Source organism: Platalea leucorodia, assembly GCF_965183815.1.
Source record: "Platalea leucorodia genome assembly, chromosome: 9".
In the NCBI taxonomy this organism is placed as follows: domain Eukaryota; kingdom Metazoa; phylum Chordata; class Aves; order Pelecaniformes; family Threskiornithidae; genus Platalea; species Platalea leucorodia.
The window spans coordinates 32,170,485-32,198,417 of record NC_138831.1 but is presented as its reverse complement, the minus strand read 5'-3'; the positions used below and the strand labels follow the sequence as shown (position 1 = coordinate 32,198,417).

Below are 27,933 nucleotides of genomic sequence, written 5' to 3'. Positions count from 1 at the left end.
AGGGGCCCCGCTCCGCAGCCTGCATCTCCCGTCGGGCCCGGGGCGCTTCCGGCGCGCCGTGACGCGGGCGGTGCTGCCGCCCGTAAGTGGGCGCCGGGCGGGGCGGGGCGGCGCTTCGCTCCTTCCCTCCCTCCCTCCCTCCCTCGGTCTCCCCCTCCTGCTGCGGCGGCGAGCCCGAGCCCGCGGGAAGATGGCGAAGACCTACGACTACCTGTTCAAGCTGCTGCTGATCGGGGACTCGGGCGTGGGCAAGACCTGCCTGCTCTTCCGCTTCAGCGAGGACGCCTTCAACACCACCTTCATCTCCACCATCGGTGAGGGGCCGGGGCTGGCCGCCGCTGCCGCCATCCCGGGGGCGACAGGGGTCCTGGCCGGGGCCCTCCCGCCGGGAGAGGAGCCGCCGGCCGGGCGGGAGGGACGGGGGGGCGCCGCCCGTCTCGCCGCCCGGGGCCGGGGCCGCGCTCGGCGGCCTGTGCGCGGCCGCTGCGCGGGAGTGGGCGGGAGCCGCGCGGCCGTTACGGGCCCCGTGTGGGAGGAAGCGCCGGGGCGCCGCCGCCGTGCCCCGGCCGCCGCGGGGGGAGCGGGAGCCCGGCCCGCCCGCGCTCGGGAGCGCCGCTCCCGCCGTCCCCGTGAGGCGGTGGGGGCCCGCCGGGGGCCCCGGTGCGGGCAGGCCGCGCGGCGGAAGGGCCTGTCCCCGGCGCGGAGGGCCGGAGGGCGGCTGGGTGGCGCGGCCCCTGCCGGGGAGCCGCAGGATGCGAGCGGTCCTCCGCCGGCCCCGGCGCCTGCCTGCGCCCCGGCGGCAGCAACAGTTGGCTCGGCCTCGGCTGTGGGCAGCCTTTGGGCCGCTCGCCCGCCGCTTCTGCTGGTAGCGGCAGTGATGTTCCTGCGGGGCTGCCCGGGCAATGGCGCGTACCGGGCTGCATCAGCAACGAGTCCTACGCAAAATGCAGAACGGCGCACTGGATGCGTTACAGGATGATCTTTCTGTCGGTTTTTCTTGCTCTTTCGTTGTTGGCCGTTTCGTCTATAGACATACATTTTCGGAAAGTGGAAGAGGGCTTGGGCTGCTTAAGCTAACTGTGGCTTCTGCTGAGCTGCGTAGTGACGGTCACTGAAGTGCTCTTGGCAGATAGCTTAACTCTCTCTTCTTTTCTCAACCCTTCCAAATGCATGTGTGCAGTCATACACATGTAGCTCACGTTTTTGAGATTTGGGGTAGTTCTGTTTAAGCTCCTTAGACGACTAGAGTGAGAAGCTCCTTAGTGACTAGATAGAGGAACCTCCCTGACAAAAGTTGAGTTTAGTTGTAAATTTAGTGGTGAAAAGGGGTTTCTAAAGCTCAGCTAACCTCTTTTAATGACAATGAGATGCGATATATCAAAACAGACTGCTGTGGCATATATTTCTGTAAGATTTGTCAGTCTTAAAATACTTCCTGCTGAACTAAACATAAGCAAAATTTTCAAGTTCTTCACTGAGATATTGCTGAATTGAAATATCAGTCTGACAAGACTTGAGGTTTATGGTTAGCTACTCACAGCTGAGGTGACTTTAAAAATAAAATTAGGTACACTGTTTTCAGGATGAAGGGGTAAACTGCAGTGGAGGTTGCTAGTATTTAGGAGGGCAAAACTAATGCTAGCTTTGAAAAATAACACTAAGAGAATGAGTAGACTCTTTATTAGAAGGAAATTGATTTCAAGATAAGGTGGAATAATGTGTGGCTTGTTTTATGTTACCCAAATGCTGTATCCTCTTCAGAAATTTTATTGTGTTGAACTTGGTGCACAGGAAAGAAACATTTTTATTTAGGCAGATGTGGTTGACTGAATGAGGTATGGCTGACATTTCTAACGCTTTAAAAACAGATCTTCTGCATTTCAAAAAAATGTTTCTGAAGAATTAAAATGGCACATTCCTTTTCTCTTTGCAACCATTTTCAAAATGCTGTATCAGTAACACCAGCTAATCAAGGCCTGAGTGACATCTTACCTAAAAAGGTATTTTTTCTGTATCTGTGGTGGAATAAAAGGCTTAATAAACATTAATAAATGCTGTATAGTTGTGGGTTTTGTTGGTTTGTTTTTGGTTTTGGTTTTTTTTTTTTTTTAAAGCCTGCATTGGTACTGTGCTGAATACAAAATACCTCTTTATATTTTTAAAGAGATAGCTAACATAAATGGGTGCGTCTGTCTTCCAACCATTTTCTTGATATTTCTTGAACTGCTTAAGCCCTTGATATTTCTTTTTGTCATTGATTCACTTTGAAGTCTTGAGGATTCTGAATGTGATGCTGTTTTTTCTTACTTTATTCAGTAAATATAGGATTCGCTTTCATTTCCTTCCTTTATATTTGCTTTCACAAGGGTCTTATTTTCAGCACTGTTAAGCTTGAAGAAGCTTACTAATAATTGAGGCATACTTCTGATTCCATAGGTACTATTTGTGATTTCACAGTTACGTTTTCCTTCTTAAAATTTGTTTCTTCCAGTCCCTTTTATTTTTTAGCAAAGGACCTACAAACAGGAAAGTTGACAATGCAGGAAATAGTGAAACTGTTCATAAAGTGCTGACGTATGCTTAAATAAAAATACTAGGTTTTTTTTCTGTCTTCCTCATGTATTGCTTGTATTACTTTTAGGTCAATTATGTAGATCTGTTTGTTCTTGAAGACGCACTGGTGCATGTGCACGCTCTCTGTGAGTGCACGCTGGCTGTTCAGTACTAGTTGGTTTTACAATCGTAACTAATACATCTGATGAGCTTAGGGGCATTCCACTTTTAACAATTCTGTTGGTTTGGTTTTTTTTTTTCCTTGATCGATAAAGCATAGCTAACCATGGTGTGGAGGGAGATGCAGGGATGCAATGCTTTTCCCAGACAGCCCCCTTGCCAGTTGAAGTTTTAAGGTCTCCAGATGAGCATTCCTAATTGGGTACACTGAGTCCTCCTGAAGTATAAGATGCCAGGCTGTTTTGTTTCTATGTTCTCCAAGAAGTGGATTCTGCAATATGATGGCACTTACTGTTACGATGTGTGTTCAATTCACAATGATTTTAATTAGCACACGCAATATTACGTGCCCTTAGTGGTGCCCTAGTTCTCCTCTGGTCTGTGTCTCTGCTAACAAGATCAGAGTCGGTTTAACTGTAGAAGTCTGAGAAGGCATATGCTTGAGATGTGTTGACATCAAATTTTATTGTTTAATCTTATGTATGTGAATGCTATGCATGAGTGAGGTGAGTCATTCAGAGGTTTTTCTCAACTACATGGGGTTAAACTTCTAACTGTTCCAACTTTTTTTTTCTCAGCTTCTACATCCAGAAATTAAAGCAAACATTGTTGCCATGATGAAAGGGCCCACATCACGTCTAAGCACCAAATATCTTTCTTATAATTTCCTACTCCTGTTGTTGTTTAGTAGTTTAACGGGGGTTAAACCACTTCAGTCTTGTCATTAGCAGAGCAGTGGAAACAATTTCCAAAAGGAAAAAAAGAAAGTAGTAAGGGGTTATGAAAATATTGCTTTATTATAGAATATTTGTTTTACTTAGCCTCAGCATTCATATTATAAAAGCGAGTCAATAACAAATTGTAGTTACTTTGTTATCTTGCGTGATATACTTGTGTTGTACTTTGCAGATTCCCTTCTCTTCTGCTGTCATGCAAAACATGCCTGTGAGGCTACAACCTTGTAGATTGCTTGAAGGTTTGCAAATGGTCGCTTGACTTTTCTCCTCAAGACTTTGGTCATGCTATAATGATGGTTGTACTGATTCAGACAGTAAGGTCTTCTAGCCTGGTGTCCTGTGGCCAATGGTTGCATAAGAAGTAGGATAAACGTGCAGTGCATATATATTTATAATTTACCAGACTTTTTTAATTCTTTTTTTGGGTGACTCTTGGCGCAAGAGTCTTTCTGTCTTTGTCTTAACTGCCTGGCATAACTAATACCTTCAGCAAACTTTGCTACCCATTATGAGAAGTGAACCAGCAATCTTTCTCTCAGATGATCCTTTTGGTTATTCTAAGTGATGTGTTTTCAATCTGTGAAAACAGAGATTGCCCTTCAGCAGCTTTAGGCAAGGCAGGTCCTTGGCCTTCAGCAACTTTAAATTTTTTATATAGGGCTCTGTAGCTCTGTTTTGAAAATCTCTGAAAGGGTTGACAAGTTATAATACTGCTGTGGTCCCTAGTGAGGATCAGCTTTTCACTGTTAACATGGGATAAAACTTTTTTTACAACAGGAATGTGTTATGTAAGGTTATGTTGTTTAGTTTGCTTCCTGAGTGGAAACTTCTGCTTTTGCACAGTTCTACATGGAAAGTAAAATGCAGTTGAGTCAGCTCATTTTCACACTTCAACAGCTCCTAAAGCAAAACTTATCTTGGAGTATCTCATGTGCATTTTGCTAGTAGTTTCAGTGTGGCGTACAAGAATAAGAAGCATTAATTTAGCAGTCTCTAACTATCTTAACTTGCTGTTCAAGTAGTGCTGTCTGGTAAAACTGGACTGGGTTTATCATCCCAAATAATAAGGTTTATTCTTTGCATTCCTTTCAACTTCTTGTTTAAACTGGTTTCTATGAGAATAAAGTCATATTTTTTAGCTGATAGTATTTCTGACTTAGTACAAAGGCCTGCTGACTCTGAAACAAAATTTGTCATATTTATTTTTTTAATCCAAGATGATATCAGCATTTGGCAGGAAGTTGCCCATATGAGATAGCACTGTATCTGAGAGTTGAAACAATTTGTTGATTTTACAGAACTAACTTTTCCTTAGCCTACATCTTGCAAAATAGGACGCCACTCTAGCAATCAAGCACGTGTATGCTGACCTTTGAACACTGATGAAAATCCTTTGACAAGCAAAATTATCAACTTCCCTTTTGCAGTGAAATTTCCATGTCTCTAATGTGTAATGGAAGTTGTTTTAGTGTACTCAAGTCAAATTATGCCTCACTGAATATTTCTACTCTTCTTCCCCACAGTTACTTGTATGATAGACAGAAGATTGGTTATTGGTTTGTTGTTTTTTTTGTTTTTTTTTTTTTTTCCCCTACCCTCCCATTAAGCTTCAGCATTCCCTATCCTCATTGAGTCTATTTCTTTTGGACTTCTCCATATGGTAGGAGCTGTAGATGAAAACACACATCAATGACAGATGAGCAAAGGGAGGGAAGAGTCAGGAAGGCGTTGTCAGTAGTACTTTATTAATGGTCATTGTAATAAACGAATTGTCAGTAAGACTTTGAAATGACTGAGACTAGTTTAAGTGTCTCAGGTGGCACCATTATTCTTATCCACAGAATGGAAGTGCATGTTCAAGGTTTGTAGGATCTGGGACTTGGGTATCTCTTCAGTACAGTGTGAGAAGGCAGTCAAGGGTTTACATGGGAATAAGGGGCAGACAGCATTATGGAGGTAAATACGAAAGCGGAAGAATTATTCCATTTTCATGGTATGTGATGAGTGGTCAGCAAGACGTTATCCTGATGTTGATCAGAAAGCATTGTAGTTGGAGACGTCATAGGTTAAAAGCATTTAAGGGCACAAGAGACGCAAACTTTAATTTGATACTAACACCTCGCTGGTAACAAAAGACATCTTAGACTTTGATTTTCATCTGCTGATGATATTGCGTTACCCTGCTGTATTCTGCAACAGGCCAACAATGTAAGTGAAATTGTTTGGCTTTTATTAAAAATGCTGTTGCAGCTCTCTTGGTGCATGTTACTCTGAAACAGCATGACAGATGTCTAACTGTTTTATGCCTATTCCTAATTGGCAGATGGAGGTCTATCTTGGTTATGTGCTATCTGGTTATTTGAGTGACAGGAGGGCAGCTTAGAGCTGCTTTTGTGACTTGGTTTGAATGCAAAGTTAAGAACACAAACTGACATTGAATGAATGTAGGAACAAATGTGTTGATTGATTGATACAGACTTTGAGAGAGGTATTGAAGACATACAGCTTTTGTTTGGGAATTTTTTTATTTACTTTTTTGGAAGGATTTCCTAGTCCTTCTGCAATAGGGCATCCTTTTAGTAGAAATACATCTTGAACTGACTTATTTCAGCATTTAACTGAAATGCGTAACAGGTGCTGAAGAATACATGCAGTCTTTATAATGATGCTTTATTTCATGTTTTATGATAGAAATTAGGTGTTTGTTTGTCATTCAAAGGATATTATATTCCTTTTTATCTTTAATCAGATGTTATGGTACCTTAAGTGCCCAGTCCATCAAGCTGACTGTAGATTTATAAAATAGATCTGATCCTTTTCTAATGTGAATGAACTATGAATAATAGTAACTTCAATGGAGTTGCACAGTGTAAGACTCTTGTACAAGCAGAGTTGATCCAGAGGCTTTTAGTTGCCAGACTTGCAACTCAAGTCGGCAACTTCCTGTCCCAACAGGGTTTGCAGTGGGATGTAATTTAGTGCCTCTTAAAGGATTTTTGACCAATAATTGCATGTAATATCAGTTTAATCTTGTTGTTTATAGTAAGCTTTCCTCTTAAATGTATTTTGATGCTACTTTTGATTTTGATGCCAAAACTTTTGATTAGATTGCATGTAGTTTTAAAGGCAACTAAAGTACTGCATGTTTCAGAAGACTTCTCTTCTGCTAGGGAGAACAAACAGTTGACCAAGTTTAATATGATTTGTATTAGTTTGGCCGCTGCTGTGCAGACTCTACTGCTTTGGGCACCAGAGAAAAAAAAAACTCATGCTGAATGTCAGTGGCATTCTCTTATATGTATGGCAAAATCTAAGAACGCGTAAAGCAGACTCGTCACTAATAGGAGTCTGGCACCAAATCTGTAACTCAGAAATAACAGGCTGAATTTAAGAAATTGGGCAAAGCTAAAGTGGCTGCCAGCCAGGGAACACATACACTGCCCCCCTGCCCCACCCCAATCCTCCTTTCTTTCATCTGCCAGAGAGAAATAGCTTTCCTTTACTGAAATAAAATATCTTGTCTGTATGGTGTGACTTCTGATGGGATTAAAGATGAAGTGAGGTATCTGTGTTAACCCAAGCATGGAAGGAAGGAGGAAGATACAGCTAAGTCAGAGTAACTGCTGGCTGGGAGAACTTCTCTGGCTTAGCAGAAGTGATTAGAGAGGAGTATTTAGAATATGCAATGCAGGAAAAGGAGATGAAGTGGCCATTAAAAGAACCTTGCATAATGTAGAAAAAGAAAACTGTTATGTGCCAGAAACACAAGTATGGCCTTCATTAATAAGTTATATGGTTTTGCCTGTTAGTTAGGTAGTAAAAATCTTTCAAAAAAAGGCCTATTTTGTCATTCACATAAGACGTTAAATAAAGCAGCCCTTCTTTCCTCATGTCCTTTGCTTCCCAAACAAAAAAAACCCCACATACTTACCCCCATGTAAAAACACGAGTTTAAAAAAGCCTCTGATAAAAATTATGTTCCCAAAGTCTGTCGAGAGTGCCATCTTTAAAAATAACTTCAGTAACTTTAAACCTTCTGCTTTGACTTTTGGCCCGATTTTCCTTTACTAGGTACTTTACACACTTGCTTCTAAAACACAACCATATTTCAGACTCTAACTGAAATTCCTAGATTACATGATTTATCTTAACAAAGATAATTCTTACTGGATGAGACATTTTGATCTTTATAGATAACCAAGATCCTTTGGCCAGAGTATCAGTTACAAAGCTAAGGATGGTCTTACTACCATTGTTGATGTGCTTTTTTTTTCTTGTGGTGTTATCTCTGTTTATGTTGCTGGTGATACCCATATTCTATGTACTTTTCCTTCCAGTTTTAGCAGGTCTGTACCCTCTGAATTCTCAGCAGGTCTGTACCCTCTGAATTCTCATCCGTTTAATGAGTGGGGTGTTCCTGCATTCCTACAAAACTTTCAAAAATTTCATCACTGCTCATCTTTTTTAATCACTTCTATCTTTATAGTGGTCATACATAATTTATACCTGCTCTGTCTAACATTATCCAATTCAAGTGTTTTTTTTCCTCTGCCTCTGACCCTCTCTTGATATCCCTGAATCTCTCAAGGAGGTGCTTGGCAGTCCAAGTTGTTGGGCTATAACAGTGTTTCACTGTACACACTAACTGTTCCCAACAAGCCTTCCATACCTGTCTTAAATCTGCAGCTGACAGGATATGTATGCAGTACTTATCATAGGTGGTGCTGGAATAGAAGATACAAAGTGCATTGTTTGTACTGTGCAGGGATTTTTAATCTCTAAGTGATCAATGACTTACCAGTTCTTCCTTTGCTTTGTGAATTCTGGGACACCCTGTATGCTTGCTTTCCATGTAGCAGCTCTTCTGTTGTAAACAGACAATGGTATGGCCCCCAAAGTCTTTATTTCTTTACTCTGAATAACCAGTTCAGTATAGACATCCAGATCAAGTGAGAGCCCTAAAATTTTTAAGAGGCTTTTTTAAAAAGAAGTGGCATCTTCATTTCTCACTGGACAGTCATATAGGTTCATCTGGACCAAAAATTACTAAACAAAACCAAACCTAACCATTTTGGCCTGTTCTCATCATTACAACTGAAGTGTAGTATATGGATAGTGTACGATGAACTTTAAATCACGGTGGCAAGGTAGTATTGGTTACATAGGACTTTTTTAAGAAAGCATTTTTTTGACCTTTTGGATGCTTAAGATGCTAACTTTTGGATGAAGTGAGCTTTTTTTTTTTTTTCCCCTGACAGCCATATTCAGTTAGCGTTATCTTGGTTAAAGACAGCATTTTCTGTTTTCTACATCTACAAAAACATACCTGATTTACAGGCAGGAGATTCAGGATCATCTTTTCCTGTTGGGGGTTCCACTTTCAATTTTTTTTGGTCTTACCTATTAAATGATGCTTTTGATAAGGAGTAATCACATGTCATCTCATATTAAGCACTGGGCTTCGGAAAGAATAATCAAATATTTGTATTCCTAAACCACCTTCTAAATGGGAAAAATCTGGTGTTCTTACACATTAAAACACGTGGCAAAGTTTTTGTGTTTTTTGTTTTTTTTTTTCTTGTGCAGTAGAAAGCTATATGCTGAACATCCCAGAGACCTGAGGGAAAGAAGAGCTTCAAAGTAGATGCCAGATGCACAAATCTCTCATTGCTGCATTACAGGTTAAGTGGGTATGGGGCTGGGTCCTTGGGAGATTGCTGCAGCTGTTTCTGTTCCATATCTAGCCATAGTTGGAGCGTGAAATACAGAGTGATTCCTGTACTAGCATGGAGCTGCAGCTGGTCAGGTGATGTCCTGGTGTAGGATCCACACTGGAGCTGCTTGCAAGCTACTTGTGGGCCACCTTTTGGTCTGTATTAACTAGGGCTTTAATTTTGTCATTGGTTCAACGGGGTCTGTGGTCTGCTACTCGAAGGAGGAGAGCTGTGACTGTGTGTACCTGTTCTCTAAGTTACGCCATCAGTTGTCATTACAGATGATGGTAAACTGAATTATGGAACTCACCCAGATGAAAACTAACCTGATCAAAAGAGAAAAGGATTTGGTCATGACTCTTCAGTGGCAGCACCTACCCTAGTTTCAGCTAGCTGTGAAACTGCAGCCTCAACTCAAGTCTGTTGGCTGATTTTAACCTTTGCTGCTCACCAGTTGCATGTTGGCTTGAAAGGAATATGTTCTCAAAGCAGCTAAGTTAGTGCATTCCTCTTAGAGACAGTCAGTCTATAAATAATCCTTAAAATAAACACACTTTGCTGTCTGTATCAGTAGTGCAATTTTAATCTGTTTCAAAATTATTTTAGATGAAACTGAGTTACCAAGTGTAGCTTATTTTACATTCAAAATAGAATGAGAGGTAGATATAGGTTAATTTCTGTGCACTTTCATAGAGCTGTAGTACTTAAGTTGTAAACTCTAAAAGACACTCTGCAGGGACCCAGCCCTTTTAAAGCTGGGCTGTTGTGACAGATGGTAATTCTACTCATGTCAAGCAGTAATAAGTTTCTACTATTGTGTTGTTTTATAGTCTTCAAATTTGGATCGAGTATTTTTCGTGTTCAAAATAATGCAATTCAAAGGCTGCTCAAAGCAATCTGTAAGTTCTGAATTCAAAATGCTCAAAAGAGAATTTTACTCTGCGGGTTCTTCTGGTATTCTGAATACCTTGTTCTTTTTAAAAAAGAAACTAGTTTATCTTAAGAAAGCTTAGAGTGGTAGCTGTACCGTAGCTGAGGAGACACATGCTGAAGGAAGTGGCCGTTTGCTTAGCGTTATGAGCATTGATCTGATCTTGGTAGTAAGTTTCAAGGTCTTATGAGCAGGAAACTGCTTTATGTTATATATACACATGGCACCCACGTTCTTTATTGCCGTACCTACTTAGCCATTTGTATGTATTAATCTTGCCAGTGTAGTGTGTTTAAACTTTAAGAACCTTACTGTATTCATAGAATCATCATAGAATCATAGAATGCTTTGGGATGGAAGGGACCTTTAAAGGTCATCTAGGCCATCCCCCCTGCAATTGGCAGGGACATCTACAACTAGATCAGGTTGCTCAGAGCCCCATCCAGCCTGGCCTTGAATGTTTCCAAGGATGGGGAATCTACCACCTCTCTGGGCAACCTGCTCCAGTGTTTCACTACCCTCATTGTAAAAAATTTCTTCCTTATGCCTAGTCTGAATCTATCCTCTTTTAGTTTAAAACCATTACCCCTTGTCCTGTCGCTACTGGCCCTGCTAAAAAGTCTGTCCCCATCTTTCTTACAAGCCCCCTTTAAGTACTGAAAGGCTGCAATAAGGTCTCCCCGCAGCCTTCTCTTCTCCAGGCTGAACAACCCCAGCTCTTTCAGCCTTTCCTCATAGGAGAGGTGCTCCATCCCTCTGATCATTTTTGTGGCCCTCATCTGGACCCTCTCCAACAGGTCCATGTCCTTCCTGTGCTGAGGACCCCAGAGCTGGACGCAGTACTCCAGGTGGGGTCTCACCAGAGCAGAGCAGAGGGGCAGAATCACCTCCCTCGACCTGCTGGCCACGCTGCTTTTGATGCAGCCCAGGATACGGTTGGCTTTCTGGGCTGTGAGAGCCCATTGCCGGCTCATGTCCAGCTTTTCATCCACCAGTACCCCCAAGTCCTTCTCCTCAGGGCTGCACTCAATCCTTTCATCCCCCAGCCTGTATTGATACCAGGGATTGCCCCAGCCCAGGTGCAGGACCTTGCACTTGGCCTTGCTGAACCTCATGAGGTTCACACAGGCCCAGGTATTAATATCTTTTGATGTGCAAGACACTGCTCTGGGTATCATTGTGTAGGACACTGGAATTAGATTCTTTGTATGGGTGAATATTAAGATAAAGAAAGGGCAGTTAACCTGAAGGAGTCTATTCAGCCCAGTCTGAATTTAGTAATGTTTTGTGGATTCTTATGGGTTGTCCAGAAGGAATAGAATACAGCTTTGTCCCTTTAAGTTGTGAGAGGATGAATAAAAGTCGTTGCACTTGTGTATAATTCTAAAATAAATTTATCTTACAACTTTTAAAAAATGTTGACCTTCACCCTGGTGTGTTGCTTCATGTTAATGTGCTGTATCTTTGAATGATGGCAATAAAGGACTACTGCATCTTTAATTTACATAGTGATACAAGACATTGCTGAGATCATCTGAAAATGCCTTGCAGATGTTACTAGGGACTAAAGCCAAATGTTCAAGTTCAAAATGATTAGACTTTGCTCTTTTGCATGAGGCTGTATGACACACTGGTGTGTTGCAAGTGTTCCCCACCCTGCCTTTTACGCTGATCTTGTTTCCTACTTGGTCATTTCTTACATTTACTGAAATCCTTCAAGAGAGGTCTAACATAAAAGCAAATTTCTGAGGCTTCATTTGTCTACCTTTACAGATTGAGACAGTATACTGATGTAGCTCAAGAAAATATTCCCTTAAAAACACCATTAAAAAAACAGAGTTGTGTATTTAATCCAAACCCTGCAATACCTACTGCTGAGAACAAAAAAAAAATAGTAATCTCTGGGTAGGCTTGTGGGGAAAATATATGGGAACAAATTGGTGTCCCTCAGCTCTTGGATGCATATGGAAAAGAACAAGTTTTGGGAAGAGTGTTGTCCTATAGGTCTGTCTGTGCTTGGAATCTGCTGCGAAGATGTTGAAACTCTTCAGCTCTGTTCATGTGTGTCCACACGAAGCTCGTGTGTGTGATCAGTGCGGATATCTGCATGTCTGTCATCTTGTGGTGAGCAAGGTGTATAAATGAGGGCTTCAGTGTCCTTCAGTATCGGTTGCTTACAACTTTTCAAAGTGTAATGAAAAGCAAATGCACTGGCAGTAGTTGATTTTGAAACACGTACTGCTGCAGTATCTTGGAGATTACAGGCTTGTGACAGCTCTCTCAAATTCAAGCCCATCCTTTGGAGAATCAGCAGAACAATACCAGCTATTACAGCTGTGCTATAGAAGTACTACTGCTTACTAGTTCTGATTTTCATCTATGCAACTCAGTTGCTTCCTGTTCACAAGAAGCAAAGCCTATAGGGAGAAGTATTTTCCAAGTAATTCTTTCCCAGAATTCAAGAAACTGAAGGTGAAGTGTATTGATTTTCAATCATGTGCCTCTTCTCACTTCCTTTTTTTGAAGGTAGGTTACAAATCTGCTTGCTCACTTCCAAGACACTTTTAATTCAGCCTTAACTCCGAGTGACTGCAGGAAAATGTTTTCCTTTCCCTTTGTAGATCTTGAAGACTCTTGCGTGTTGTGTCTTGCAGTAAAGAAGTTGCAAAATTTTCTTCCTCTCTAGCTCTGCCCACTGAAAAAATCAAAACCCCCACAACCCCACATATAAACACAGTAGGATTGGAAGGGACCAATGCTGTGAAGTTGGAGCAAGCCCATCTTGAAAGTTGATGCATAAATTCCAGTTGTTCTGATGCCGTATTGCTCAAAAGGGTAACAAGACTTTGTACCTTGACTCCTTTCCCTGTCTTGTAATGAATTGCTTTTTATTGTGACCTATGTCCAATGGTGATAAGTGCCACGAAGTTTCTGTTTATCAGGGAATCCCATTGGAAAAATCCTTTATTTCTAATTAATTTTACTTCTTCCATTCTTACTTCAAGAGAGTAATGTAAGATTTAGATAAGTAGGAAGATAACCTCTTTAAGAGGGTGGGGATTTTATTATGTGCAGGTCATGCAAAACAGATCTCTTTAATTTTTAGTTTGATAAACAAGATCTGATACTGTGGTGCATTTTTTACGTTCTTTGATAGATGGGTCTAAAATGAGACTCTTTCTAGCAAGCAAATCAGGTATTAATTTTTTCATAGCTTCTTTGCCAATTTTTTGTTTTTAATCACTTTTTAAAATTCCCTTGGCTTTTATATTGAAAAAAACCAACGAAACAAAAAACAACTAAGCCATTTAAAATGCTGGTACATTGAGTACTTTTTTTTTTTAATAAAGTACTGCTTTGGCAGAGAAGGAGAAATACTCTCCTGTGGTAGTTATACAGGCTAGTGTACGCTATCAGAGACTGACATTTGTTTGCATCCTGAAAGGGGTCGATTTCCTGGCTGATTTCTTGCTACAGCTGCACCAGAAAAATGTTATTAAATATACAGACTCTATGAACTTAGTGAAATGGGAAATCTATTAAATGAACTAGAGTTAAAATCAAGGGGAATTATCATCTGATCATACAGCTTTCTCACATGTAAGGTCCAGCTGCCGTGAACTAATGTTAGGCCACATGAAAAATTAACTTAAAATACTGTTTAACTGTGTAATACAGGTAAATATTAAAATTCTAATATTTGCTGGCCAGTGGCTACTAACTGATTTTTTTTTTTTTTTTTTTTTATTAATGTTAATGTGTACGTGTGTGTTTTCTGTCTTTCGTTACTTGTATTATTCAAGGACAGGGCCCTTCTAGTACGTTCTTGCTAAGCACACTGAAGACCAGAGAAACCCTTACCTTCAGGAAGTATTTGCTGGTACTGTTTTAACAGTTTACTTGCTTCAGCCAGAATACTTTGGTTTGATTTCTTTGGTTTCTCTGTGCTGTAGCATTTTCTGCAACAGAATTTTGTTTAAAAGAAGAAACAAGACAATCTGTAAGTCCAACCAGTGGTATTGTATAGGGAAAAGTTGTAGTGGAGACCTAGCCGGAACTGATTCCATAGCACTGAAAAACGTGAGATACTAGCTTTGACCACTACAGGGTTAAAATCACAGATGGGGGGAGAACAAAAGAGTAACAGTGATGCCTTGAGAGTAAGCTACTGTTCTAAAAACTAAAGTAGCAAAATGAACTGTTTCTGCATCTCTGCTCAGCTTGTCCTTACATTCCTGTAAGAATTGTGTCAGACTGCTTTTGTTAAGGTTCGTAGTGGAAAACCGTTGGTACTAAAGCTGGAAAAGGAACCTTTCAATATGTCCTGCTGGGCAATCCTGTATATTTAGTATTGTAATGCAGCTCTTCAGAACATTTCCCAATGTCTCTTTAAAATGATTGCATTACAGCTTAATTATGGGTAAAATCTGCCTAGGTTGGCTGGAACAAGAAGGAACGTGTGACTAGGGAGCAGAGTGCTGGAAGAAGTAGTAGCAGAAGAGCTTTCAGAGTGTGGGGTGAAACATGGCTTCTTGGCTTAAACCAAAACAGGCCTAGGTCAGGCTGGTCCCCGTGGCCTCTGATATTTGGCTACGTGGTATTGGACAATGGTATACCCTAGCTGGTGAATTTTATTAGCTTTGCATAGTGGTGCAAGGTAAATATGGCAGCATGCAGCTCTCCTGTTTTTTTCTGTAAGTCTTTGTGTGGCACTAATGAAACTGACTTTTTCTTAGCGTGCAGATTCTCTGCTCAGTGTATTCTTTGACAGAGTTTTGTTGGAAGCTATGGAAGAAAATACCCTCAGTAAAGTGAGGAGAGAGAATGCATCCCTGGCCTATAGTTAGGAAGGATCTGAAAAGGATTTTGAAGAGCAGTAAGCCCTCAGCTACTTTTACCCCATGCTGCAAGGGAAATGCGAGCAATTACGGTCCTAACCAATGCACAGTTGGGATCTCAACTTGGACTTCATCCTTGCAGACTGCAGGTTTGTGATTCCTGCAACAGATGCTCTTGTATCCCTATCTAATATGTACTGACTTGCTAGGTAGATACCAGTGTGTCAGACTTCCATGTGGCAGCTCTGCTTTAGTAGTTAAAAATAATTATCCTGTTAGCCTTTGTATTCTAAGAATTAATCTGGGTCTGTGTTTTCTAAAAGCTTCTAAAACTTAGCTTCAGATGGATATCCAAATGTTTCTGGGCTTTTTCTCCCTACTGGAGAGAACAGCATTGCACATTGCATTTTAAAACTGTGAAAGCTGTGTGAGCCTTTGCAGTCAAACTTGGATTCGCAAATTACTCTTCCTTATTAGACCCAAGTATCTTTTCAGACTTTTGTATGCCAGTGTGTGACTGCGCAAAATAAGAATTCATTGATAAAGGAAACTTTCTGTCAATAATTACTTTTGAAATGCTATAGTCATAGGAGGGTTTTACATGGCATAATTTAAATTTAACTGTAACCAAAATGTAGCTCGTACTTAGCCATGCAAGTGTGCTTGGCAGGAAGTGGTAGCCCATGTCGCCAGGCTTGCTCTACGAATGTTTGCAGCTCACCACTTCCTGTTACTGAAGTGAAAGAACAAAAGAAACACCAGTTTCTAGTTCATTTTAGCTTCTAAAAAGTTGTAGTTGCATTTGTTAAACCTCTTAGTACCATAACAGAGGTATTTATGGCCTTCCCCTTTATATTCTTCTTTTAGCTCTGTAATTCATCTTTATTTGAGAATTTTGGTGAAGCTATTGTTATCTTTTGGAGAAGATATTTTTTGTGCAGATCCTGAGTTTTAGAAGTGATCAAAGGAATGGTTGTATAAATCATTTTGGTGCTGCGAGGGAAATGACTAACCGCAAGAAACCAGTCTGTGCAAGGCATGGATTGGTGCACATAGATACCTAACTGCAGCGTAAGCTTGCTTTGTCAGAAAACCATCCCTACAGGAGCCTTTCACGTTTTATGCTGATGTGTCTTAGCTTCAGTAGTTGACAGTACATACAGAATTATCTTTAAACCACAGTAGTCTCTGAACCTAGTTTTCTCAATAGTTGTTATACTTAATTCTAGGACTTCAGGCCTAGACACAAAGGAGCTTTTAAAACTGATTTAATTTGCTGTTGTCCATGATACAATGCCATTTCCAGAAGAATCTGTATTTGTGCTTTATAACCTTTGAGGCCAAAAGAAAATTTGTTCGGAGCAAAGGTCATTTGTTTTCAGACCTGAATACAATTACCTGTGATTTCAGCAGGTGTTGCACCTAGTTAAGAGAAAAATCTTTACCACAGGGGAGACACAAAATCCTATCAAATGTAAAATGGAAACACTTGCCAAACTTCTGTTACATATAGTAAGGATTTTTTTAAAGTACACATCATTCTTATGTCATTTTTAGAAGAATGCGAGTTAATGAAAGCATCTTTTTGCCTGTAAGTCTGCTAGTGAATCTTGGGAAATTGCAATTGTAGCAGTAGTCATAGCATGTTAAATTAATGCAATTAATTTCATATGCTGTTAAAAGTGCTGATGTGATATTTCTGCTCATAATTGTATTCTAACTAATGGGCTAAACTATGTATCCATAGCACATCAAGATTAAGTGGCTGAAACTTGGTATTTTCAGTATATTAAAGTATTAATATCGCATGTGAGAAGAATGAAAGTCAAATAGTTAATGAATGTCCATATTTCATATTCAAATGCTATTTAGTATATTAAAAAATCCCGTAGCTTCCTGTTTAAGTGATGGATGAATTCTGAAAGCTAGAAACAGCATTTTCCCAATTAAGATACTCTTGATAATTGTCACTTAAATTACATCTGAGAAAAGACAAAATTAAATAAATAAAATAGCCTACACCCCTCCCAATCTTTTACAAACTATGACTAAATATCAAGTAACTATTTAAGATTCAGTGAAGAAAAAATGGGCCATTAGTTTCAAAACAGATTAATTGGGGGGTAAATGGGGGTGGCTGTCCTGGGATTCAAAATTCTGGCAGTCACGTAGTGGGACTTGAGCAGTCTTAATTTGAGCTATGTTATACTATAGGTTTAGAGACACGGAAGTTAAAATAATCCAGGGTAAAGGCTAGTCTGTTTGGAAATCTTGGCTTTGATTCATAGATACGATCCATTTGATCCCGCTAAACCTTAAAAGACATTATTAAGCCCTTCTGAATTAATTCAGGTTTTTTTTATCCATGGCTTAAAATCTGTCTTCAAAATCAGTCACAGAACTGATGGATACCATGTGGAAGTGTAAGGGGGGGAAAGAAGTGTTGGTACCTTTTGGAGCTTCCTAGAAAATCTAAGTTACTCCTCAGCTGGTGTTCTTGAAAAAATCCCATGCGTGATCTACTTCAGCCACCTTCAGTAACTATCTGTATACTTTTATCTCCTGTGATGCTTTACCATTTACTGTGATGTCTGATTAGGTTGCATTAAACATAAGTTTTCAAAAGTAGATGCCAGTTTTGAAAAGGAACTAAGGGGTCATAGTATGTATTTTTTCCTCATAGCCAGCAAAGGTCCTAGGGAATTGACTTGAACTGCAGGGGCTTGCCAAAAGTTGAGAAAAACATACATTCAAACTAGTGATCTTACTGGTGTAAAATGGAAGGATTTTGAGATTAATTCTTCCTCTCATAATCTTGACTAACTCTAGTAGTGAGTCTGAGTTTTTGGTTTATTTTCATTGTGCAGAATAATTTATCCTTGACATGTTGGATGCAGCTGAAAACCTCTGTGCATTCTCAGGACTTTCTAGTGTTTGGAAGAAATGACAACTTCAGAATAATTCTTTTGCTTAAGTTTGCTCTTACCAAATTGTCAGAAGGAAACACTTTCTTTTCATTTATTGCAAAACTTAGAGTATCTCTTTCTCTGGCAGGAATTGACTTTAAGATCAGAACAATAGAATTAGATGGAAAGAAAATCAAGCTACAAATATGGTAAGTATTCCAAAGTCATTTAAGTTTTCAGTGAGTATTGAATTAATCTTTGAGCAGGAATACTTCATAGCTTTTGAGCCTGGGTGTACCAGAAGTTTCATATCTTTTATTCATTGACTGTCCATAAGGTTTATGCTTTATTCTAGCTTGCTCTTGGCGTGATTCTGCTTCAGTAGCACAGGAAATAGCCTGTTCACATTGCAAACATTACAGCCACTTCCCATTTTATCAAAAGCTGTCCTCTTAAATGTGCTTTTAGCTCTTCTGTGTGGAAGAGAAGTATTAACTCCATAGCTGTAAACTAAAATGCATGACCTAATAAAATGTAATCTCCTCTGATACTTTGATGCCTAGTTGTACTCTCAGAGGCACAGGTGAGTGGTAATGCTCCCATTCCTTGCATGGTGGGTTAGTAGAGACCGAGCCTCCTGATAGCAGCAGATGAGTGGTTTTGGAGTAGCATAATTACACATGCCAAACTCTTTAAATGCTACTGGTGAATGTAGGGCTCTTGCTCATTTCTCGAGTTCTAGAAAAGATAGTTGTGATACTTGCATGCGAGCCAGAATTCTTTTGATAAAGGAATCGAAGTGCCAGAAGTGGTTGGTACAAATTTTCTGTCTGTAATATAAGTCAAAAAGCTGTTTTTTGTCAGGCCTTTGGGGTTCAGGTCCCCCTAGGTGTGACTAGTAGCCAAACACTTTGGTCCTCTTGTTCACTCACAGACAGATACTGCTTTGAAGTCATCTAGGGTAAAGTATCAGCACACTAAGGCGTAGTGGCTGATTTTAATAGCTAACTGTGTGTGGAAATGCACTATCCTAAAATATTTTAATGCTGCATGTTTTAATTTTTGTTTAATGCAGGACTCGGATGCATCAGGGATGCCTTTTTAAATTATTCTAGGGAAGGCTGTGTAGTGCTTAGTTCTACTGCTTGCATGAAAATTTAAATGCTTTTTTGCCATATTTATGGTGCTGCATAGCCACTGATGTAAGTAGGATAGCTTGAGAGCAAGATGTTGGAGGCTGAAGACACTTAGGCAAACGGCTTCTAAATGGTATTTTTTTTCATAATGAGTGAGTATCTATACATTGTTACTCTGTTTGAAAAGACATCTCTAAGTACAGAAGAGTGTAAAGATCACCTCTAACAAATAATTGTTTTCACTGAATTTTAGGGATACAGCAGGCCAGGAGAGATTCCGCACAATCACAACAGCTTACTACAGAGGAGCCATGGTGAGTGTTCTCACTGGAAAAAAAAATTAGGCACAACTAGTGTAACTGGTTTGCTGTTCTTAAGGTTATATCGTGTAAGTCTTTGGCTGGAGGATTGGATAATTGTGGCTTGAGATGCGGGGAATAAAGTTTGTGGTTTGGTTGGGGGCTTTTTTGTTTTGGGTTTTTTGGTTTTTTAGACCTGTTAGTACTTTGTCTAGTCCTGTTTTTGTGATGAAACTTTAAGCCCTGTTTTCATCTTTAATATAATTAAAATTTCTGCAGATTATAATAAGCTAAGTTGCCAAGCTTTAATCAAACAGGTTTTTTAATTCAATCAACCCCTTTAAAAATTTGAAATATTTGAAAAATAGGTAACAAATTATTTAAATATTAAAAGTGTATTTCACTGAATTGCTTTTCCTTCAGCGAGTAGAGAATGCAAAATCTGGACTAGAAATACAATCACCTACAAAAGCTACTGTTACTTTTTCCTCCATTAAGAATGACTTGAAGTCAAATAACTGACTTAGAGCCTGCATTCTTTGTGGTACAACTGCTTGTAATGGTTCTTAATGCTATGATTTGAGATACTTTATGTTGTGACACTGTTAATTTCAACTTGCTGATTACTAGCTATGCTGCTACTACATGTTCTTACCGCTTTGTATGAACAGATCGGTTCCATTCATAGGCTGGCTGTGGGTCCAGATAACTCCACTGTTAGGGAATACTGATGGGGAGAAATAGTAATGGTTGTGGCTTTGTGTTAGAGCTTTTTAGTACTTTAAAAAGGTTTTGACAGTGATGTGGTCTTCTCCTCACCTCCCAGTCCATGCCCAAGGACTTTTCTTTGTCCTACGAGGAATGATTGGAAAGGCAATAAGGAATGGAGGTGAACCTGGCAATCTGTCTTTAATGCAGCTGTTGTGTGGTTTCCCATGCTTTGCTAATTGTTGAGAGCCCACGCTAGTATAAGTACATAACTGTCTGAAAGAGCTAAAGCTTCTGGGAGAGCACCTAGTGTTAGCTTTGCTCTAAGTATCTACTGGCCCCAGCAGACTGGATCTCACAGGTTTGTCATCTTTGACTGCTTAAAGCTGCTGCTTCTAAACTTGACTTTAACAATAGAGTCCTGGTTGCTGTTGTAGTAGAATTTCTAAACTTTTCCTGACTATAGGCTAATAATTTAAGAACTTCATATAGATGGTATCTTTGACCTCTAACAGTGGCAAAAGATGTTAAATAGTAATATTTTGGGTAAATTCTCAGCAATGGCATAATGCTTTGAGAAAGGATTATAGGTACATAAGTCATATGTTGAATTTTTTGCAAGTGTAATCAAACCAACAGCATACGTGAAAAGTCAAGCAATAGTGCTAGCTCATCTAACTAGACTTTCTTAATTTTATTTAGGGAATTATGCTGGTGTATGACATCACAAATGAGAAGTCTTTTGACAACATAAAAAACTGGATAAGAAACATAGAGGAGGTAGGTGCTTTGGAAAGTACTTCTTACTCATTCTATCTTATGATTTTGCTGGGACAAGTAATAATCAAGCAATTATTCACTTTCATTATAGTAGCCAACATATATGGCCAAGTTAGACTGTGCAGTGAATGCAACAGTGGTTACTAATGGGGAGAATATTATCTTGTTCATTCTAGGGATAGAAAGTAGAAAACTTCAGTTTAAAAAGTAAGCATGAAGTAAACACTTCTGCTCTTACTATATGACTTACTGTTCTTTTTTGCTTTTGGGTGTGTCTAAGGAATGGGAAGGACCAAGATCTCAGGGTGTCTGCCTTTCACTGAGATGATAATAGATGTGTCTAATTTCAGTTGTTACTGTGTTGTGTGTTTGTTCGATTAGAGATTTTTGACCTTTTCATTTGGTCTTGAGTAAGCTTCCTTCCTGCTAACTTACTATAAATTATTTAATGGGACATGCTGTCAAAAAGGGATACGTCATCATGAAGTTAGAGGAGAAGCCTTAATTTTAGTGAAGCTGTAGTTAGGTAACAGAATCTTACGGGTTTTTTTTCCTTAAACATAAAATCCATGGGCTTTTCTTTAGTATTGTTCTTTGGCTCTTAAGCAAAATTCCTGTATCGGTGAACAATTTGATCCAATAGTGACTGGGCTAGAAGAGTTCTCTTGTTGAAGTTCTCTTGCTGAAGTGATTATTGCTTTAAAAGTCTTTTATTAATAATCTATTTTAAAATGCAAATGTATTGCGTAATGATACTCCAACCAAGTACCACAGATGTCCATTCACCACTCTGAAGTGAAGTGTGTACTGTTGTATTTCCAGAATAGCCAAATGCCTGTGCATGTGTGCAACCTGGTACAGAGCTCATGGTATTGTATTTGATCTGTAATAATACTCAGGCAAATTTAATCTAGGAGTATTTATTCCAACCTGTTTTAATATTTAAATATTAAATTGCCTGTTTCAAAAGTCAGTCTCTTTCTCAGTAACGCCTTCACGTTAGATAACTTTTTAAAAATAAAATATTCATTTGTGGATGAGTTTGACACATAAGTTTCTTTTAAATAATGGTGCACTTTGTTACTGAGAGATTACTTTCCCTTCTTTCAGCATGCCTCTTCAGATGTAGAAAGAATGATCCTGGGTAACAAATGTGATATGAATGAAAAAAGACAAGTCTCAAAAGAAAAAGGGGAGAAGGTAAGCTTTGGTGACTTGCCTTATTTAGAAGCCTACTTTTCTTAGGATTTTGGCTGCTGGATATTTGCTATGTTCTAGGCATATGAGAGATAATGAGCCTTAAACCTCTTGTTTCAGAAACTCTTATGTATTATAGGATGCCAGGTTTGGGTTTTTTGTTTTTAAATAGCACTTGACTGTCTTCAAGTTTGAATAAACTTAATGGTACTGTTGTCTTGGGGGGAAGATCCTGTAAAGAATGTTGACCTTTGCTATAGCATGAAGTATTCTAGACCTCAATGTAAAGCTTTGTATATAGTTTGAGCATGTTGTGTTCTCAGTTCACCATGGTGGTTACTTACTCTTGTCATAAGTACTGTTATTAAAGCTTAAGTAATCAGCTGTTCTGCAGAACAAACAAGCAAGTAAGAATACTATATAAAGTATCATGTACACAGCTAAAGTAGTGTAGTTGCTAGTAACACAACTTAGGGGTTAATTGTATGTAGTTATCTGGTCCATCAATCTGTATCAATGAAGATTCTATCTTAATGTTCTTTTAGGTCCTAAATAAGTCTTTTTGTGAGCAGTTACTCTCTTTATTGGTTTTGAATTTACATGAGGGTATGGCCTGTTCTAATATTTTGTCTAATTGTCCAGTAACTTTAATGCTTTTGCAAGAGAAAAGCAGAAATGAAGCTTGTTTGGTTTTGTTTTTAAAGCTTGCTACAGCATACAGCATCTATTCTATTATGAACCTATGTGAAACATTCCCTTACAAAGGAACTTAAAAAACACTGAAAAACTTTAACCTCTCTTCCAGTTAGCAATTGATTATGGAATCAAATTTTTGGAGACAAGTGCAAAATCCAGCATAAATGTGGAAGAGGTAAGAGACGGGTGTTACGCTTAGGTGTGTTTCTTGAACTACTACTAGGGAGGCATGTTTCATGATCTGCTGGGCTTTCTGACCTGATCTGGGACCTGAAGTCCCAACTGTACTCCCGGGTCACCAATCTTGTTCTATGTAGAGACCTACTGTAAAATCCAGCATCTCTTGGTTTCTGGTAATGTCTGGAATTGTTTTTTAACTGGATGTTAACAGAGTGGTTTACTATTATTGTAGCAAACAGTTAGTTTAGACTTCTGTGCCTTGTTACTTAAATTGCAAGTGCTTTTGGACAGGGAATAGGTGTAATTTTAGAACAATGCTTTGTGCGGGAAGTTGGATTCAAGATTCTTTACTTTCAGAATAACATTCTACTGTGTCAAGGAGCCTTCAGGTTACTACTAAATATGGGCTGTGCAGATGAGACTGAAGATTTGTATGTTAACCTGGAACATCAGCATAGACTGTCATAAGCTGATGTTAAAGGAGGAAGAAGGCTTATAATACTCTATAGATAAACTTGCAATCTGTTTTTCCTGCAAATAAATTTTGTACTAAAACCACAAGATCCCTATTCATGAGAGCATAAGGAAATAGAATCGGAAGGAAGAGTGGCTCAACTCCAGTCTGTCTTGCCATGATCACTCTTGTCATCTCAGGGAGGGTGGTGGGAGGATCTTAACTCTATGAAAAGCGTGGAGAAGAAATAATATGATATCAAAAGGCAGATACATTAAGATTCATTCGTTCAGATAAGGCAGCCTTGTTCTTGAATGTTGTTCCTATACCTAATAATCTAAAAGGCTTTCCATGATACCTTTAAAAAGTCCTTCAAACATGTACTTAATTCAGATCACGCAGCTAACAAATTAAGTAGAAACTAAGGAGATTGTTACTTTAAAATAACATGACTGATGCTGTGCCAGCCAAGTGTTTTTTTCTGATTACAGTATAGTTAGAATGGACTTATTTGCATTGTGCTATATCTGGGACAGTGCTTGACGTGATTTTCACAGTGTCATCATGATTCTTAGAGCAGATAATGGAAGTGTGAACATTAGCAGCTAATACCAATGGTGGATAGCAATAGTCTCCTAATAAAAAGTACCTGTCTTCTTCATTAGTTCCTCCAGATGGTTGACTTGCTCTTTCATAACATGCCCTGCAATTTCATTTTAACTCCTGTAGGTCACTAAATGTACAACATTAGTTTGTGCTTACTCCAAGTGACTTGGCTATCTGAGTATTTTTTTAAATTGTCACATGAATAGTGAAGAAAGCATTAAAAAAATGCAGCTGGTATAGGCATTCAGCAAGTAACGATTTAGTGTTCTTTCCACCAAATGCTTAACTTGTGGGAAGTGAAACAATTGTGATATTCTTGTGATCAGAAGTGAATGTACTTTATTTGCTGTGATTTATTTGCATTAAATGAGAGGGGAAATGTTTACAGTTTTTTACATTCTGGAATTGTCCTTGGATTGTTGGTATCTCCAGATAGCCTAAAATCTTGCTTTTCCCTGCTTCTGGAGAATTGCAGAATTTTTCTGCTACAGAAGTTTCTTTGCTGCTTCATACATTGAAGTCTCAGATGCTGAGATTTGCCAGAGTGATTTTATTTATTTATTTTTTTTAATAGGGATGTTGAAAGCATAAATAACATTATGGATAGTCCAGGAGCAAAAATTTTTGAGGACAGAAAGCAAACTAATCTTGATATGGCTTCTCAGGGGTGCCATCCTCAAACCTTTCTGTGGGTTTCTAGTTGCGATGCACAGTACTGTTTGGCAAAAAAGAAAAAAAGTATTAGTGTATGCAGCCTTCCCTTCAGCGGGTTTTTTGTTTTGTTTTTTTCCTCAAGAGGTATGCGATGGGAAAGTCTGTTTATTTGCTTCAAAGATTGGAGGGATGGAGACTAAAAATAAATAGATTTTTCTTCTAAAACATGCTTACTGCAGTTTTAAGTAAACAGCTATTCTACGCAGAGTGCAACTCGAAGTGCTAGCAGTGGCCTACAGAATACTGTATTGTTAATGTGTCTGGCTGTTCCAAATCTATCTTGTCTTTAATGTGTCTTGTGACTAACTTTTTTTTTTTTTTTTTTTCCCTCCCTTGCTCCTCACCAGGCATTTTTCACACTTGCACGGGATATTATGACAAAGCTCAACAGAAAAATGGTTTGTATTTCCAGTTGGCATACAAACTAGATACATTGAAATCACTGTTATAGTAATTGGCTGAGTGGTAGCCCTACCAAAAAACTGCCGGGGATTACAGTGGATGGTAGATGAAATTTGAGCAAACAGTGCTTTATCACACTTTATTACACATCAGTGTGTAATTGTTCTTTATTTTGCATGAACATTAACATTGGGCAGCCTGAAACTGGTGTGTTCTTCTGAAATGTAACAGTGTGATCCTTGCTTTATTAAATGTCAAATGACGTAGTAACTCCTTCAGCTAATACTTGAGATCTGGATTGTTGGATCAATGTTTCTTTTTAAAACAGGCAGTTTTCTTGAGTGATTAACAGGGTCTGGATAATTGAGAAGCTCAAGTTGCAGCAGACCTCTGCTCTGGTTACTGCTTTGCAAGGGAGGGAAGTGGGGAGGGAAATTAGGAAAACTAGACTTTTTTTTTTTTTTTCTCCTGCCTTTTATGATGTTGATACTCTTTTCTCTTTCAGAATGACAGCAGTTCATCAGGGGCAGGTGGGCCAGTAAAAATAACAGAAAATCGATCTAAGAAGAGCAGCTTCTTTCGATGCACGCTACTTTGATGAACTTCTAATGATAGACTGCAGCACACTTAGAACCTTTTCTGCTTCTTTGAAAGCACAGGGTCACAAAGCCTCAGAAATAATACCACCAAGCTGCTGCTGAGAGCTCCATTGAACGTAGACTGCGATACACAAAATACCAAGTGGATTTTGCTCACTAAGCCTATTGACCTGTCAGGCTCTTCTTTCTCAGATATGGAAGCTATGAAGTGGAGACACAAATGCAAGAGTTAACTCGTTCTCCTTTTTTACTTTCTGTTTTATTGCCTGTTGCTGCTATGTTTCTTTTAACTTTGCACATCCATATTGGCCTCTTACTGCCTGTTACAGCACAATCTTACATTTGTATTTGCACAGTTTGACTTGTAAGTAAGATTCTTAACAGATTTGTGCAGGTTTTTCTTTCTGTTTTTAAACAAATTTATTTTCAAGCAGAAGAGCCAGGGGAAAAATTGTCTCACTTCCATTATTTTCTATGCTGTATACTTGTGGCCATGACTGCAGTATGGATGTTGACACTCTAGTGATGTGAATTACTGTAACAATTGGCATTTAATGATTTGTATGGGTTTTGTCTCTCAGATGCACAAATCTGTTCATGCAGAAGCTATGGCTTCTATTCTGAATGTAGTATGTTGCTTTTCTTTCTTTACCAGACTTAGCAAAGTTGTGTTCTGAATTGCCAGTCACTGTCTGATTCACAGATGCACCTTGCAGTTATTTGAATAAACACAGTGTCTGTCCTCACTTCACTTCCCTTTGTTAGCTCAAACTGTCTGCACCTTTTTTGTTTCTGATGAGGAAGTACCCTCTGGAGTTGAAATCATCGTCACAAATTGGCCTCATCACTGTCACTTAAGTGGCTTGTGGAAGCTGAATGCATGAGTTTTGAGTAACCTCTTTGTGGATTCATTTGTTCAGAAATGACTGCTTCTAAAGGTGACTTCCATTTCTACTGTAATTCTAAGGATGGTTCATTAATGTCTGTAAGCATCGACCCTTGACGACAGAGGCGTCCAAATACTAGCTTCCTGTGCAGTTGCTAAAGTTTATCAAGTTCTGGCACTAAGGAAACGGTCACGTTAGGGCTAAAATGTACTATTAGTTATGCAGTTAATGCTGAATGTGTGAAGCCTTCTTTGGTCTGCTCAAGCAGTTAAGTTATTTTTTTCATCAAAAACTGGTACAGTGACCTAGACTGTTAGAAGCAGAGTTGAAACGTAGTTGCCTTTTTTACTCAACTGAGCATTGTATAACCTAGTCTTTGTTCTACTACTTTTTTTATTGTCTTCTGAAAAATTTCCTCAATGAGCAATTAAAACAGGTGCTTTAATTCTGTTGATGTGCCAAACTTGGACCATTGTAAGCTTTAACTACAAGTTTGTGTCCAGCATGTTTGTTATTTAGGGGATAGGTGCATTCTGTCATTGTCAAAGTTAATGTCAGACGTGCTTGCTTTTGCTTCACTGCATTGTCTAGAGCTGTAAACAGTGAGTTGGTTGTTACCACAGATAACCGCTTCATTTTGTGGTGTCAGGTACTGAATTTGTCATCTCTGGGTCTGTTGTAAATATTTTGAAAGTGAATGGGCCAATAGCGTTAGATTTAAAGACGTTTGATTTTAAAAGGTTTAACATGAGTAGCTGGTTCCATAAAGTTTTAAGTGGTTATCAACCTGTCCCCACATGTAGTTTAATAGAAATAGTTATTGTAACTAGATGGTGAATCTCATAAACTGCTGTTGCTGCACTAAAACGGAAAAATCTTCGTGGCAACAAGGTTTAGTGAAGAAATAAAGCAACCCTAACTGCTCTGTCGTCTACCCTTGATGTTTTTCTCAGACAGGCTAAAGCAGTTAATGTTTTCTGTATGGTTAAAAAAAAGTGCTTCTATACAGAAAGTGTTGTGACACCAATTATGAATGTTGTTTATTTTCAGTAATTTACCTCTGACTTATTTGGTGTCGTAATACTTTGATTTTTATCTCAGGGGTTGTCTGCAAACCAAAACTGACATGTTCTGTGTTTGGCACTGTTTACAGAATGCTTTGTATTGTTTTTCCTGTCTTCGCTGTGTGGTTAAATGTTCATTCAATATTAGTCTCCATGAACTTCCCTTTGAAAGAGCCTGTAAGTAGTAGAGTCTATGAAGTGCTTCTTGAAGCAGCAGCGAATTGGGGTATCTGCTCTGTGTGGGCTGGGGGGGGAGGGGGGGGGGGGGGGGAGAAAAAAAAACTTGCTATTTTCTTACATTTAGCTGTGCTAAACTGTACATAAATGTGAGGTAAGACCATAGGAAATTCAC

The 27,933-nt window shown here is 39.2% G+C and overlaps 1 protein-coding gene across 1 annotated transcript; it reads left to right on the top strand.

The window, feature by feature from the left end:
* The first annotated feature begins 88 nt into the window (after positions 1-88).
* Positions 89-27,829, top strand: RAB8B (RAB8B, member RAS oncogene family). Its single transcript, XM_082322248.1, has 8 exons — positions 89-314; positions 18,008-18,068; positions 19,249-19,309; positions 20,705-20,782; positions 21,893-21,982; positions 22,785-22,850; positions 24,977-25,027; positions 25,537-27,829. Exons 1-8 carry the CDS (start codon positions 191-193, stop codon positions 25,627-25,629), a joined length of 624 nt encoding a protein of 207 aa, XP_082178374.1. The 5' UTR covers positions 89-190; the 3' UTR covers positions 25,630-27,829.
* Positions 27,830-27,933: the final 104 nt, after the last annotated feature.

Bases quoted from the DNA above. Each gene is read 5' to 3' on its own strand.
- RAB8B (XM_082322248.1), top strand. From the start codon at position 191: ATGGCGAAGACCTACGACTACCTGTTCAAGCTGCTGCTGATCGGGGAC. The intron at 18,069-19,248 runs GTAAGTATTCCA...ACTGAATTTTAG, and splicing joins AAAATCAAGCTACAAATATG to GGATACAGCAGGCCAGGAGA. The intron at 25,028-25,536 runs GTTTGTATTTCC...TTTCTCTTTCAG, and splicing joins CAAAGCTCAACAGAAAAATG to AATGACAGCAGTTCATCAGG.